A 13,268-nucleotide genomic window follows, 5' to 3' on the forward strand; every position below is an offset into this window, starting at 1 on the left:
TCCGAATGAAATGGATGAACTCCACATGAAAACCTGTCCAAATTTGCAAGTGCCTTTGTCTATATTTCAAGAAAATATATACATTGAGGACACTTCAGATTAAAACTTGTGTTTCCTTCTCTAGTATTATTTTCAATAAAATAATACACTGGTGTAAATGGAATATTTGTAAAAGAAGAGCACAAGACAGTTAGTGCACCTACCATATCACACCTTGTATCTTTTTTTGCAGAAAAGGTTGTGCCTTTAATTATCTTATTTGATGTAATCTAATCAGCAAAGATACTTTTGTTTAAACTTTAAGCTTTGAAGCTGCAAAAATTATTCCTCCTACTGATATTATTCCCATCCTAACAACCTCGCCGTTTTCTGGTCCAAAGGGGTATTCAACCAAACTAGTTAATCTACAAAGGCATCAAACAAGAGTGATCATGTCACCCATGACATGTTTAGATGAAAAAGATGAGTACCTAAAAAGGGAAAAGGAAAAAGACAACTTTTTTATCCCAACAAAAGTAGACGTTGTAACGGATCAAACAAGTCGTTGTCTTCATGTTAAGCTAGAAAATGAACACAGAAAACCTAAATATCCTTGAAGAGGGGGAGGAAGTGTTCATCATTTTTCTCCTTTCTTTCTTATTTTGCAGTTTTGTTTGCCTCCGTACTTGCACTTGTAGTTCCTATCGGGCATTGGGATACATATGGCTTCAGCTGAAAAAGAAAGAGAAAAGAGAGGAATTATTCAATCGCGAGGTTTTATCAACTTCACAGAAATCAAGTAAATGAAAAAGTCACAAGTTTCATAAACATTCTCTACGATCTAGTGAACACTTGAAACTTTTTCTAACACTCTAGATAGAGTGAGTAGTTTCTTTTACCTAAATTATAGACTATGTTTTTTTCTTTATAGAACTCTGTATATTCAACTATAATTTCCAGAGAAGCTGAGACGAGGAGCACTATCTTGGAAAATAGTGGAAAGTGAACTCCCTCCAATATTGAATGCTAAGAGGAGAGAAAGCAGCAGCACCACAGAACACAAGAAAGTGCAATCTGATCACTGAAAATTAAGCTCATTTTGGGGTATGCTGAAAAGTCCATGCCCTAATCCATTGGCTAGAAATTGCCTCAAGCACTATCTGTTTCAAAATTTTAAAAGACTTGGAGGAAAAGATAAACGTGATGGAATTACCCAAAGAATGTATAAATATTTGATACTTTTTGGACAAAAAGAAAGTGAATGGATGTAAATACAAATCATAAGAAGGTGGTGATCTAAGCAAGTGCTGGGCTGGTGGGCCCAACGGAAATCACAAGTGACAAGTATTTCCTGGAAGAGACTGAAAATTATATACAATTTTCTTTAGATAATCAAAAAGAGTTCATTAATAATACACCAAGATAGTGTTATCTTAACAGAGTGTCTTGTAAAAGTTACGAAACTAGCAACCTCTAGCTGACCAATGTATTTAGCATTTATATCATTATCTACTCTTTTAAGGCTCTTGGCTCATCTAAGATACGACAAAAGAATAAAGGTAGAATGAATGAAATAGAACAGCTGTTACTTTATAACCTGATTCCCTATTGACTAATCTAGCTCCAAATTTATATACTTCTCTTAATCATTGCTTGGATAGAAATAAAGTTGGAAGTGAGTGATTTCGGTCACTATGTGAACAATAGAAATTATAATTAGTAAAACATCTTTATCATAATTCATATCTACTCTGTAAGGCTTTTAGCTCATCCAAGATACATCATGGAAAAAGAATAAAGGTAGGAACGAGTGAAATAACACATCTATTACTTTGATAACCAGATTCCAAATTGACTACAATCAAGTTCCAACTTCATATACTTTTCTTAATCATCTCATGGATAGAAATAAAGCTGAAAATGAGTGATTCCAGTACTGTGTGAACAACAGAAATGATAATTAGTTCTTATACATGACTGATCATTTATATACTGGTCTGTATAATATCACTAAGGCCTTCTGTGCAGAAACAAGATAATTACTTCTCCAAAATTTTAAAAATAAAAAAAAGGAAGGAAAACTAGACGAGTAATGACAAAATTGCAACATACAGGTCCAGCATAACAGAAAGGATTGTTTACATACAGAGATATTCTACACAAGATGTTTTGAGGATAGGAGGAGTTAAGTACAGGATATTAAGCTAAAATGCATTTTGCTTTTCTGTTTTTGGTGCACTAAACTGTATTCTAGTGACACTGAATCAAATCCTAGATGTCCTAGGCACCATTTAGGATTGGTTTCATATCTGGTATATTCTGTATCAATTCCATTTGTAAATTGGTTTTTTTCAGTACTACCTAAGTACTGGTTTTAATACAAAGTTACCTTACTCAAAAAAAAAAGATACTCTACACATTTCCATCTCATCACCATAAACAGAACAAGCTGCAAGAATTAGGATATCACCCATCCAAAGGTACGAGACTAGGAGACATAAGAACTCCTAGGCTGTCCTAAGAAGAAACACAGTTTGTGGCACTGTCAGTAGAATGTAACAGTACTTACAGAAGTTGTTATCCTTCAGTATATATATGTATGCTACATAACAACCTTTTACCTTTCTCTCTCCCACAAATTGAAAAGAACAAAAGAAGGTGAGTAAAGTTTCTACATGACATCTTTTAGATTATGAAAGACACGATAAAACTAGGTTTTGAGCCTGATAGAAACATATGTTTAATATAGCAAATATTTGGGAAAATTACTGATAGAACTTTCTTTTCATTGGCAAAGGCAGATCCTGATCCCCGCAAAGTAGGGGTAAGGTCTGCGAGCGCACACACACCCTTCCCATTTGAGACCCCATTTGTGGGATCACCCTAGGTATGCTATTGTTGATGTAAAGGCAGATCATAATCCAGGAGCAGGAGGTACAGTCAGTGTATTCGGAGTGTTAGCTGGGTTGGGAGAAAATACACTGGGTAAATGCTTACCCGCACCGAGTGTTTACACCAAACCAATAAATGCAAGACGCATGTCTTTCACATACATATTTAACACTTAACCATGGTTAATGTATTTTCCCTTAATTGTTAACCGATAAGATTAACTTTATTGGTTTGATGTAAACACCCGACGCGGATAAATTTTTACCAATACACTGCACCCATTGCTCCCAAAATGATTGGCGCTCTTCCCCTACTTGTGGGCTGCACTTTTAAGACCTATTACAACTCTTAGGAGTAGTTTGGTAGATAACAAGTTATCTCGGAATAATAATATGCAGATTAAATAATACAAGATTATTCAGTGGGTATACTTCTATTGTTGGATGTTTGGTTCATTGGAATAAAAATGGGCTATTGGGGAGGTGCAGTCTGCGTATTCGGAGTGTTAGTTGGGTTGGGAGAAAACCCAATGGTAGATACTACCTGCACCAAGTGTTTACACCAAATCAATAAATGCAAGACACATGTCTTTCACGTACATATTTAACACTTAACCATGGTTAAGTGATATGTATTTTCCCTTAATTGTTAACTGATAAGGTTAACTTTATTGGTTTGATGTAAACATTCGATGTGGATAAATTTTTACCAATACATGCACCCATTGCTCCCTGCAAGCATAGGTTTTTCATTGGAGAAATCCTTCCATTTTGTTTTGTTTGGAAGGTCTCCTAATACTTGTATAGACTTAGCACCAGCTTGTTGTTGGGAAATTTCTCCTTTCAATATACTAGCTACTTACATTGTCCAAAAAAAAAGAAGTACTATTATCATTATCATAAACAGCCTTTTCAAACTATAAAACTATTTTAAGCTAGGTGGTCTGATAGCCAATTACTAATTTAAGACAGCATTGGAACAAAATATAATTAATAGAATTCAGGCCTAGTTACGAAAGAGTTGGGAGGAATCCGACTTGTTGGACCCCAAAACTTTGAATAGGACTTGAAGTCCATTAAAGGGAGATAGGACTTACGTGCAAACCTATTCCAGTTGGTTTTGCAAGGATGAAACTTGATGTTGTACATTTGGGCAAGCATTGAATTGAAAGAAATAAGGGGAAAGAAAAGAACATTGGACCCATTTCTCTTCAGTTTCCTAGATCTTTTATTTGTCAAGAACTACTTAACTATAGATGATCAAATCCAAAAGCAAGACATCCTAAGAACATATGAACACGGAGGCAACTGCTTTCAAATACTTTTTTTTTTTTTGAACTTGGTAACTTTGTATTATATCACAAAACAATACATGGGTCGTACTGTAACCTTATATACAAGTGTACTCCTGATTTCACTTCTCTACGTCTAAATTGAGTCTAACACATCAATAATAGAGACAGTGTCATTAGAGTATAATTGATTACACCAAAAGACTAAAAGTAAAATGCAGTTTAGTTTAACTTTCTGCACATTGTTCTCTATGCTCTCAAAACATCTTGAATTCCTTTCTTTCCAAACAGCCCACCAGATAGCCCCCGGGATAATTCTCCATCTACCTCTGTCCTTAGCATGTACACCTGCTTCCTCCCAGCATAGTAATGCCTCAGCCACCTTCCTGGGCATTGTCCAAGAGATGCCTTTGAGGCTTAGGAATATTCTCCACAGATGATGGGTGTACTTGCAATGTAAAAATAGATGGTTAACAGTCTCAGATGTTTCACCACATAGGAAGCACCTGCAACACAAGGTTCTCCCCCTCTTCATAACATTGTCCTGTGTAAGGACTGCTTTTTTAGCCATTGACCAAACATAAAAGGAGACTTTGTGAGGGATTCTGCTCTTCCATATTTGCTTCCAAGGCCAACTTGAGCACTGTTGATCTGTCTGATCCATCAACTTGTAGGATTTGTTGACTTTGAACACTCCCTTGTCATCTCCTGTCCACCACAATTTATCCTCACCAGATAGCCAACCCCTCAAGAGTCTTATTTTAAATCCTTTTCTACAATCTATTACCCTGTTTTCTACACCACTATCTTTCTGAGACTCTCAAGTTCAGGAGAAATATATTACGACAAAACAGCTACTACTACGCCTCAACCCCAAGGAAATTGGGGTTGGCTATATGAATCCTTACTGTTTCGTCACAAAAAAATTAGCTTATCTGACACTACAAGTTCTATATATCTCAACTAGCATATAAAACTCTAACAAGACCAAAAGGCTCCAAGTGAACATTGAACCTTAAGTAAATGTACTAACATGAATGGACCAAGAGTCTCCTACTGAACATTGGAGCTAAAGCAAACATACTAACATAACTAAAACGTAATCCCAACTAATTAGAATAGCTATATAGATCTTTTACTTTCACTATGCTCTATTTTAAGCTAGATCCACATGGGTTACAAGAGAAGGTGGGTCCTTCATGAAAATTTGTTTCCATGTTGTTTTAGGTCTAACCTGTCCCTTTCTAACACATTTAATTTTCATTATTTCACCTCTACAAAAATGATGCATCCAGAGGTTGACGTAGGACATGACCAAATCAATTTAAGCAACACGCACTTTCTCCTCCACATGTGCTACTTACACCTGTTGCAGAATGTGATCATTTTAAGCCTTATCTTGTAATGACCATACATCTATATTAATATTCACATTTTTGTGACACTCATCTTGTGGGTATTTGAACTTTATAAAACCAATATTCACTAGCAAAACATTGTTGGTTTTATCTGTGTGTTACATAGCACTCTGGTACCGTCTTATTTTACTTGTGTAACATCTTCATCTTGGAACATCAAGCCTAGGTATCTGAATTAGTTTGCATTTAGGCACTGCAGCTTCGGGCTTGTCTCGCCACAAATTACTTTTCTTATCCTGACTAAACTTCCAGTGCAGTGCATATAGTTTTACTGGTACCTATTCTAAAACCTTTGCTCTCTTTAGTACATCTCCATATTTGAGTTATTGGTTAACAATCTTTCTAGTTTTGCCAATAAGCACAATATCATTTGAAAATAGCATACAATGGAATCTCATCTTGTATATTATTAGCTAGCTCAAACATAACTAGGATACCCAAGTATGAGCTAAATGTCAACACTCTCGCTAGCTTCGTCAATTAGCACAATATCATCAGCAAGTACCATAGGCCATGTAATCTCATACTGTGTATTGCTAGTTAGCTCAATCATAACTAGGGTAAATACAAGATGATCCCAGTTTAAATCAACAATTATGGCAACTCCTGTATACCTTCTACCACTATTCTCTACACTATGTCGGTTCCTTTGTACATACCTTTTATGGCATTTAGGGAATGAGTTGAATAAACTCGTTACTTAGATAGGGTTTTGATTGGTCATTTTTAATTTAGTTATTGGAAAAGAGGGCACCTAGGTATTTTGTAGAAAGGGAAGGTGGAATCATTGAATGACGAAAAGAGGCAGTTCAGCAAGGAAGGAATGGGATCAAGGATGGCTTCTTTGTTGGCAGAACGAAAGGCTATTTCGTCATAATTACTATAAAATAACTCTACCTATAACTATAAGAAAGGAAATTCCTTTTTCAAACTCTAATAAAACAAAAAAGACTTGTGGTAATTTTTTACAAACAAAAATAGTCAAATGCTGTGTTAAAAAAATCGTATCAAATTGATTATATAGTTAAAAGAAAAACTAAAAATACATTAAAGAAATTATTAATTAACATAAATATATTAAAAGATTATTAATGTAAATCCCTTACAAGAAAATATATTCATTTCTGAAAATGTCTGAATTTTACTGATGTCTTGAAGAGAAAAAACAGGTTCAGCTAACTTTTAGCTTTCAGTAACTTTTTGTTGATTTAATGACAGGCCTACAATAAATTTTTATATTATTTTTTCACAAAATAACTTTGTTATACTCTTAATTGCTAGAGATCGCCGAATTAAGGTTTTTCCCATATTAGTATTTTTTTTTCTTCTTGTTTTTGAAAGTTGAAACCGGTAACTTCTGTGTATTAATAGACAAACAGCATGTAGGCTGTACTAAAACCATATTTACAAATGCACTTCGGCTATTAAAAGATAAACTGTCATCCTAAATGCTACTAACATCAATAATATCAACAAATTCTTCTGAGTAGGTCTGCTTACACCAAAAAATCAAAAAATCAAGAGACAATTCAACTTGATCTTATGCAAAGAGTTGCCCACAGCCTCAAAGCATCTGGAATTTCTTTCTTTCCAAATTGTCCACCAAACACTAGCTGGGACAACTCTCCATCTACACCTGTCAATTCCATGAGAACCGGCTTCCTCCCAACTGTGTAGAACATCAGTGATCCATCCAGGCATTGTCCAAGATATTCCTGTTATGTTTAATGAACATTCTCCAAAGTTGTTCCGTAATTTTACAATGTAGGAATATTTGTGCTTCTTGCTTATTAGTACTCTTGTCGTTTCCTTGTTCTTTTACATATTATGTCTTAAATCATTTTCATACTTGCAAACTATCTGCTGTCCCTTCAAGGAGTTCGTTCATATTAGAGGTGTAAATTGGCAACGTCCAATCACAGGCTCCTCAAGCTTGCTCAACCCATAAGGTTTCAAGCTTGAACTGCTAGAATATGGATACAACCAATCCCAAGCCTCAAATTATCAATTTGAAGTTGAATGACATCTATTGACTTCAAAAAATTTTGATCCACCTTCCTGCCCAGACCTGCTTGGCTAAATCTACGACATTGCCTTCCAGTTTTGTTTCTTGAAGGCATATGATGTCTGCCTTCCACCCCCATATCATGCTATTTACTAGCCTCCTCTTCTCTAAATTATTAAGTCCCCTAACATTCCAAGATACTAGTTTAAAATTCATCAAGTACTAGCACTTGCACTCCTCCCCTTTCCTCTGTTCCCTGTACTTTTAAATTTGACATCAAAACATACCAAGTTTTTTAATTCTTATACACCTTTAGTCTTAGGTTTTTTAATTTCACTACACGATTCCAGTTTTCTTGCTTGTCTGCAACTGTCTATTTGCATCAGAAGTTCTGTGGCTTCCTCTTCATGACCTTGGAAATCAATCCCAAAAATTTTCCCCAATTTAATGAGATTTTGCTGCACCCAATTGGATGCTTCTTTTTCCTTGCCCTGAGTTATGAGTTGTTGCTGCACCATTAGAGGCTCTACATCATCAACCTCCCAGTTGTCAACCTCCCAGTTGATTAACTCTGTTTCAGAATTTCGAGTAGTAACCCCACTGTTGATTCGATCATCCCCACCCACGTCAAAATTCCTTTCCAGTTGACTATCAGCCTCCTCTCCCACTATCTGCGACTCCTTTTCCCCCATTAACTCAATTGATTTCTCCGCTACCGTCGCGTGCGAGCTTCTCTTCTCGGGTAACTGAGAATTGTCGTTCATGGCCACTTGAGCTGTTATGTCTTCGATAAAGTCAAAGGTGCTCTGGACTACCGTTGTGTCCTCTTGAAAATTATTAGCAATTACCAGGCCTGCCACATCTGGGCCTTCAATCTGTAACTTGGAATTAGGCCCAACTTGGTGATCCACCTCCAGAACTGCTTTCAAATACTAAAATCAGAGATTCCCTCCTTAAGCAAGGGTGGGAATGGGATGAGGAGGAAAGTGGTTTGTTTGCTCTCTTTCTGTCTGCTTGATTTCCCTTGCAGAAGAAAGAATCTTGGAATGGCAAAAAGGATAAAGAGATCAAAAGAATACAATCAACTTGCTAAGTTCTAGCAGAACTGTATAACGTAAAACGGGATAAGACCAGAGGTGGAAACACGGGTAAAAAAAGAATAAAAGCACATGGCCCTCTTTTAATTTTAGTAAATTATTTACAGAAAACTCCGAGCATGTTTGGATTGGCTTAAAAGTTGGTCAAACCTACTTTTAAGTCATTTTTAGTTTTTGAGAGTGTTTGACAAGGTTAGAAATAACTTAAAATAAGTTTAAAATGACTTAAAAAAGTTAAAAACCAAAGGTAGGACTTCCCCTACTTTTTATTTTTTGACTTAAAAAGTCATTTAAGTTTAATTTTTTATTTTTCGACTTAAAAGCTACTTTTTTTTAAAGCCAATCCAAACGGGCTCTCACTCTTGATCAGTGTTATCAAAAGTGAAAAGCGCAAAAAAGCTACAAGGTCCTTTGGGGCTTTAAGCAAAAAGAGTGTTGCCTCTGATGAAAAAAGGCAGGCACAAATGGAGAAAAATTTCAAATATGTATGCCTCGTCCAAGGTTAATAATCATAAGCATGAAACAACAAGTATATGGACTAAAAATTTGGAAGAAAATATAATGAAGTGAAATATCAGTTGTTTAGTGTCACATTTTCAGGATTACACTCATTGTCAAGGTACAGTATGTCTTCGAGCCTTGATGACGACAACAAAGCGCCCATAAAGCAAGGTGAACCGCTCAACATGTAGTAAGACTCACTTTATGGCTTAAGTGTGCCTTTGACAACACTGCTCTTTATGAATGTAAATGGGAACAGTGAATTATTATAATTTTAAGTTTGATTGCCCTTCATCAAGCAGAAAGGCTGGAAGGTGAGCAATCGAAAAGTAAATTGATCAGAGAAAATATGATTAGTCAAGAGTTCAGTCAATGTCAAGTACCTTGAAGTCGGTCAAATCTGGAACTACGTAGTTAGGCAGCTTCTCTTGCACAATAACATAACCACCTGGAACAAGAAAGAACGATCTAATATTAGAAATAAACTTAGATGTCTGTGTGTTTCTATGTGACTTAATTGTTGAATTTCAGCGTCAGAAAATGCTGGAATATTTAGCTTTCAAAGAGAAGGAATTCGGTAATTCTACTTCTTTATCATGGATAAATTATGAACTTAGACAAACATGGTCTGAGCCAAGCGAACAAGAAATATAAAGCCCCTAAGCTGTAGCCTAATAACTTGTCAGATGTTGATACTACAACCACATAATCTTTTTACATAAAGCTATAGAAAACCTGTTTCAAACAGGGAGAAAAGACAAAAGAATAGCACTCCTAGTTCACAATACTTGAATAGAGATTTCAAACCTTTGCGAGTGTGAAAACCAGTAGGCTTGCAATTTTTTCCCTTGTAGAAGCCCCGAGGAACCTTTTTTGTAGTAAGAATATCAAGAGATGAAGTACGCTTTCTTCTGAAAGATCTCCCTAAACCTAATAACAGTCCCAGCGGCATTGTATAGTCTTCCAACTAAAAGAATTGTGCCTAGAGACAACAAAATACAAAGAAAAAAGGATATTATATATTTGCATAAGATCAAGATTTAATCTTTGAAGTTATAAGCAACTTTTGCTTTTTAACCCTTAATCACTGGTTTTCTAAATTTATTTTTTTTGTGGAAAAAGGACATCATATCTTTGCATATGATCAAGATTTAATTTCGAAGTCGTGATCAACATTGACTTTTTAACCCATTAGCACCATCACAGCAATCTATTCCTCCAATGATCACCCCAATATCCCAAGGCAAAGATAATTAGCATGTCACGAGGAAATATGGAAACAAGGCAAATCCAGAGGCAATGCCAGGAATTCTTTTTTTTTTTTTTTTATAACCGAGAAATCCGTCTGTGACCCGCCCTTTGGACCAATCACAGCCTTTTTAAACTCGGTGGATAATGGGCCCGCCCCTCTACCCTTCTCCACTTAAATACCAGGCTTTGCTTTGCATGGTGTGGGGCTTGAACCTGCAACCTAAGCCACAAATCCTCCACCTTTTGCCACTCGAGCTAGACCTTGGGGGCACAATGCCAGGAATTCTAACAAAGGGATTAAAACAAATTCGTATACCTAGAAGCTTCTCTTTTGTTAAGGGTATAAATTTGTTTTTGCCCTACTTATACCATGTATTTTCGGATGAAGGGGATATAATTGAACCCCCTTACTTATCTTTTAGCTCCGTCAGTGGGAAAATCCCTGGTGCTAAACACGCCACTAAGAAAAAAAACCTCCTCATTAGGGTGGGCGTTCGGTCGGTTCGGTTTGTAAATTTCGGTTTGGCAAAAATGTGAAACCAAACCAAATTGAAATAAATTCAGTTCAGTTCGGTTATTACAATTTGGGTTCGGTTTCGGTTTAACCAAATTTAATAAATAGTGGTACATTTTCAAAATTCAATCGCTTTTGTTCACTTTTTTATGTTTTAAGTACGTCTCACTTTTTTTTTCCAGATACAAGGAACCCAAAAACAAACAAAGAGCATTATTATAGTTATAACTTATAACACCAAACAAGCTAAGCCAACTTCCAATATAACGCCAACCAAACTTGGGTAACTGCTTCACAATTACGCCCATTCACAGTAGCAGACAACTTAGAATCAGAAGCATTCATCCTTTCACTCTATGCACATATTCATTGCAAATACACAGCCCTTTCTTTCCTTTTCTTAAGTGCAGTTGGAGGATCATTTTTCTGCTATACTACACCCCTTCATGTACCGGTAACTCATAGTGGGCACCAAAAAGAATGTCGTTCCCACTCAAGAATAAATTAGGTAGACCAATACAAATACAAGTTTGAAGGAGAGCAGTGGTCACTGGTCATTAGGGGAATAAAAACATGCATGTGATAAAAAGAGTTACAAACTAAAGTCCAGCTGCCAGCAGGCAGCATTGCAATTTGCAGCAACCAGCAGGCACTGGCAGCATTGCAAATTGAATTTGCAGCAACCAGTGTCCATGAGACAGCAGCAGAAAGAAACAAATTTGAGATTCCATGAAGTTTCAAATATGATCTGGTTTTAAATGTCTTGTGGTCTGTATTTTAAGGTATGAGGTTGACTAATTCAATATAAGTATTCAACATGAGAGTTGGGACGCGATGAGCACTGACCTTCGAGGCGCGACTCGCGAGCGAGCACTGAGCAGTGGCCAATGCGAGCACTCAGCGAGGAGGACTGAGCAGCGGGTAACGGCTGGCCTGAACTTAAGAGACGACGGACGACGAGCTGAGAGATGAGAGACGACTGACGAGAGTTGAGAGATGGGAGTTAGGGATTTCAATTCTGATTGGAATTTGGGCCACAAATGTGGGCTATGGGCCGGCTGGAGCATGGGCTGAAGACTGAAGTAACTTAATTAAGATTTAAGGGTGTAAAATAGGATATATATATATATATAATTTCGGTTTTTCGATTAACCGAGTTTCCTTGGCTAAAAAAATGAAAACCGAACCAAAAAATCGAAATATTGAAATTTGAAATTGAAACCGATCGAAATAACTGAAAAATTGAAACCGAAATTTCATATGTGGTTCGGTTCGGTTGATTTTTTCATTTTAACATTTTATTCTAATTTTAACTATTCAGTATCCTTCAAACAATACTATGAACATCGCTAGATTTTGCACATTACAGATACCGCATATCTTGAGTTTTCTAAGTTAGATTCCTTACTTCAAAAGAAAAATACATAAACCTAAACAAACCGTATAGAATTTGACGAAAAAAGAAAAAATCCAGACATTTCTTGCTTACAAAACACTATATATATCAGTAATCAACCATTATTTCAAGCACAACAGCATATAAAAATGGAAATCAAGTAAAATAATTACCAGTATCTGCTGAGGATGCTTGCCCAGTGGAAGAAGACAGCTCCAAAGGGATTGAAGTAGGCGTTATCGGGCTTTCAGGCTATTGAGAGAAAAAAGCCCAAAAATGGGAATGTCACATGTTTTGTTTTGAGTGTAAGCGAATTATACAAACGTAGCTCCAAATTATACAAACGAGTAAGCTATAACTATAACCCGTAAATATGCAAATTATAGCTAAAAATCATAATTAAGTTTATTATAGTGGTTATTTATGAAATTTCCCATAAAAGGGACCTAGTAGAGAGGCCCAACAGAAATAATGCCAGCCCAGTAACATTTTTACTTGGGCCGTTGAGGCCCTGTACATTATCATGTGTGATGTCTTAGAAACTATTTTGTGTCTTAAAGTTTAGAATTTTTTGTGCAAAAACTCTTCAATTTTTTTTGGAAAACTACCTAATTATAATTGAAGTATTTAAATGTGTTTGAATCATGCTGTTAAGGGCTTGTTTGGTAGTTATAGTTAGAGTTATGCAGATATTTATAAGAGTCCGGAGCCTAAAGGGCAAAAAAAATGGTCAAAAATTCCAAAAGGGCACATCACTTTTTATTCTAACCAAAAAGGCAAAATCGCTGCGTCAGCAGCGATTTTTAATTTAATTTTTTTTTATTTTTTATTAAAAATCGCTGCCACAGTAGCGATTTTGTAAAAAAAAAAAAATTAAATTAAATTAAAAATCGCTGCTTTTTTTTCTTTAAAAAAACTAAAACA

The 13,268-nt window shown here is 35.9% G+C and overlaps 1 protein-coding gene across 2 annotated transcripts; it reads right to left on the reverse strand.

Moving 5' to 3' along the window:
- Positions 1-313: 313 nt before the first annotated feature.
- LOC102586898 (39S ribosomal protein L41-A, mitochondrial) lies at positions 314-12,620 on the reverse strand. 2 transcript variants are annotated; one of them, XM_006363234.2, is made up of 4 exons: positions 12,518-12,620; positions 9,991-10,165; positions 9,567-9,631; positions 314-711 (listed from the first exon to the last, which is right to left on the reverse strand). In XM_006363234.2, exons 2-4 carry the CDS (start codon positions 10,133-10,135, stop codon positions 637-639), a joined length of 285 nt encoding a protein of 94 aa, XP_006363296.1. In that variant the 5' UTR covers positions 10,136-10,165; positions 12,518-12,620; the 3' UTR covers positions 314-636. The 2 variants fall into 2 exon arrangements, with proteins under 2 accessions (XP_006363296.1, XP_006363295.1); XM_006363233.2 differs by lacking the exon at positions 12,518-12,620 and adding an exon at positions 11,795-11,981.
- Positions 12,621-13,268: the final 648 nt, after the last annotated feature.

This window comes from Solanum tuberosum, unplaced genomic scaffold, assembly GCF_000226075.1.
Source record: "Solanum tuberosum cultivar DM 1-3 516 R44 unplaced genomic scaffold, SolTub_3.0 scf00404, whole genome shotgun sequence".
NCBI lineage: Eukaryota > Viridiplantae > Streptophyta > Magnoliopsida > Solanales > Solanaceae > Solanum > Solanum tuberosum.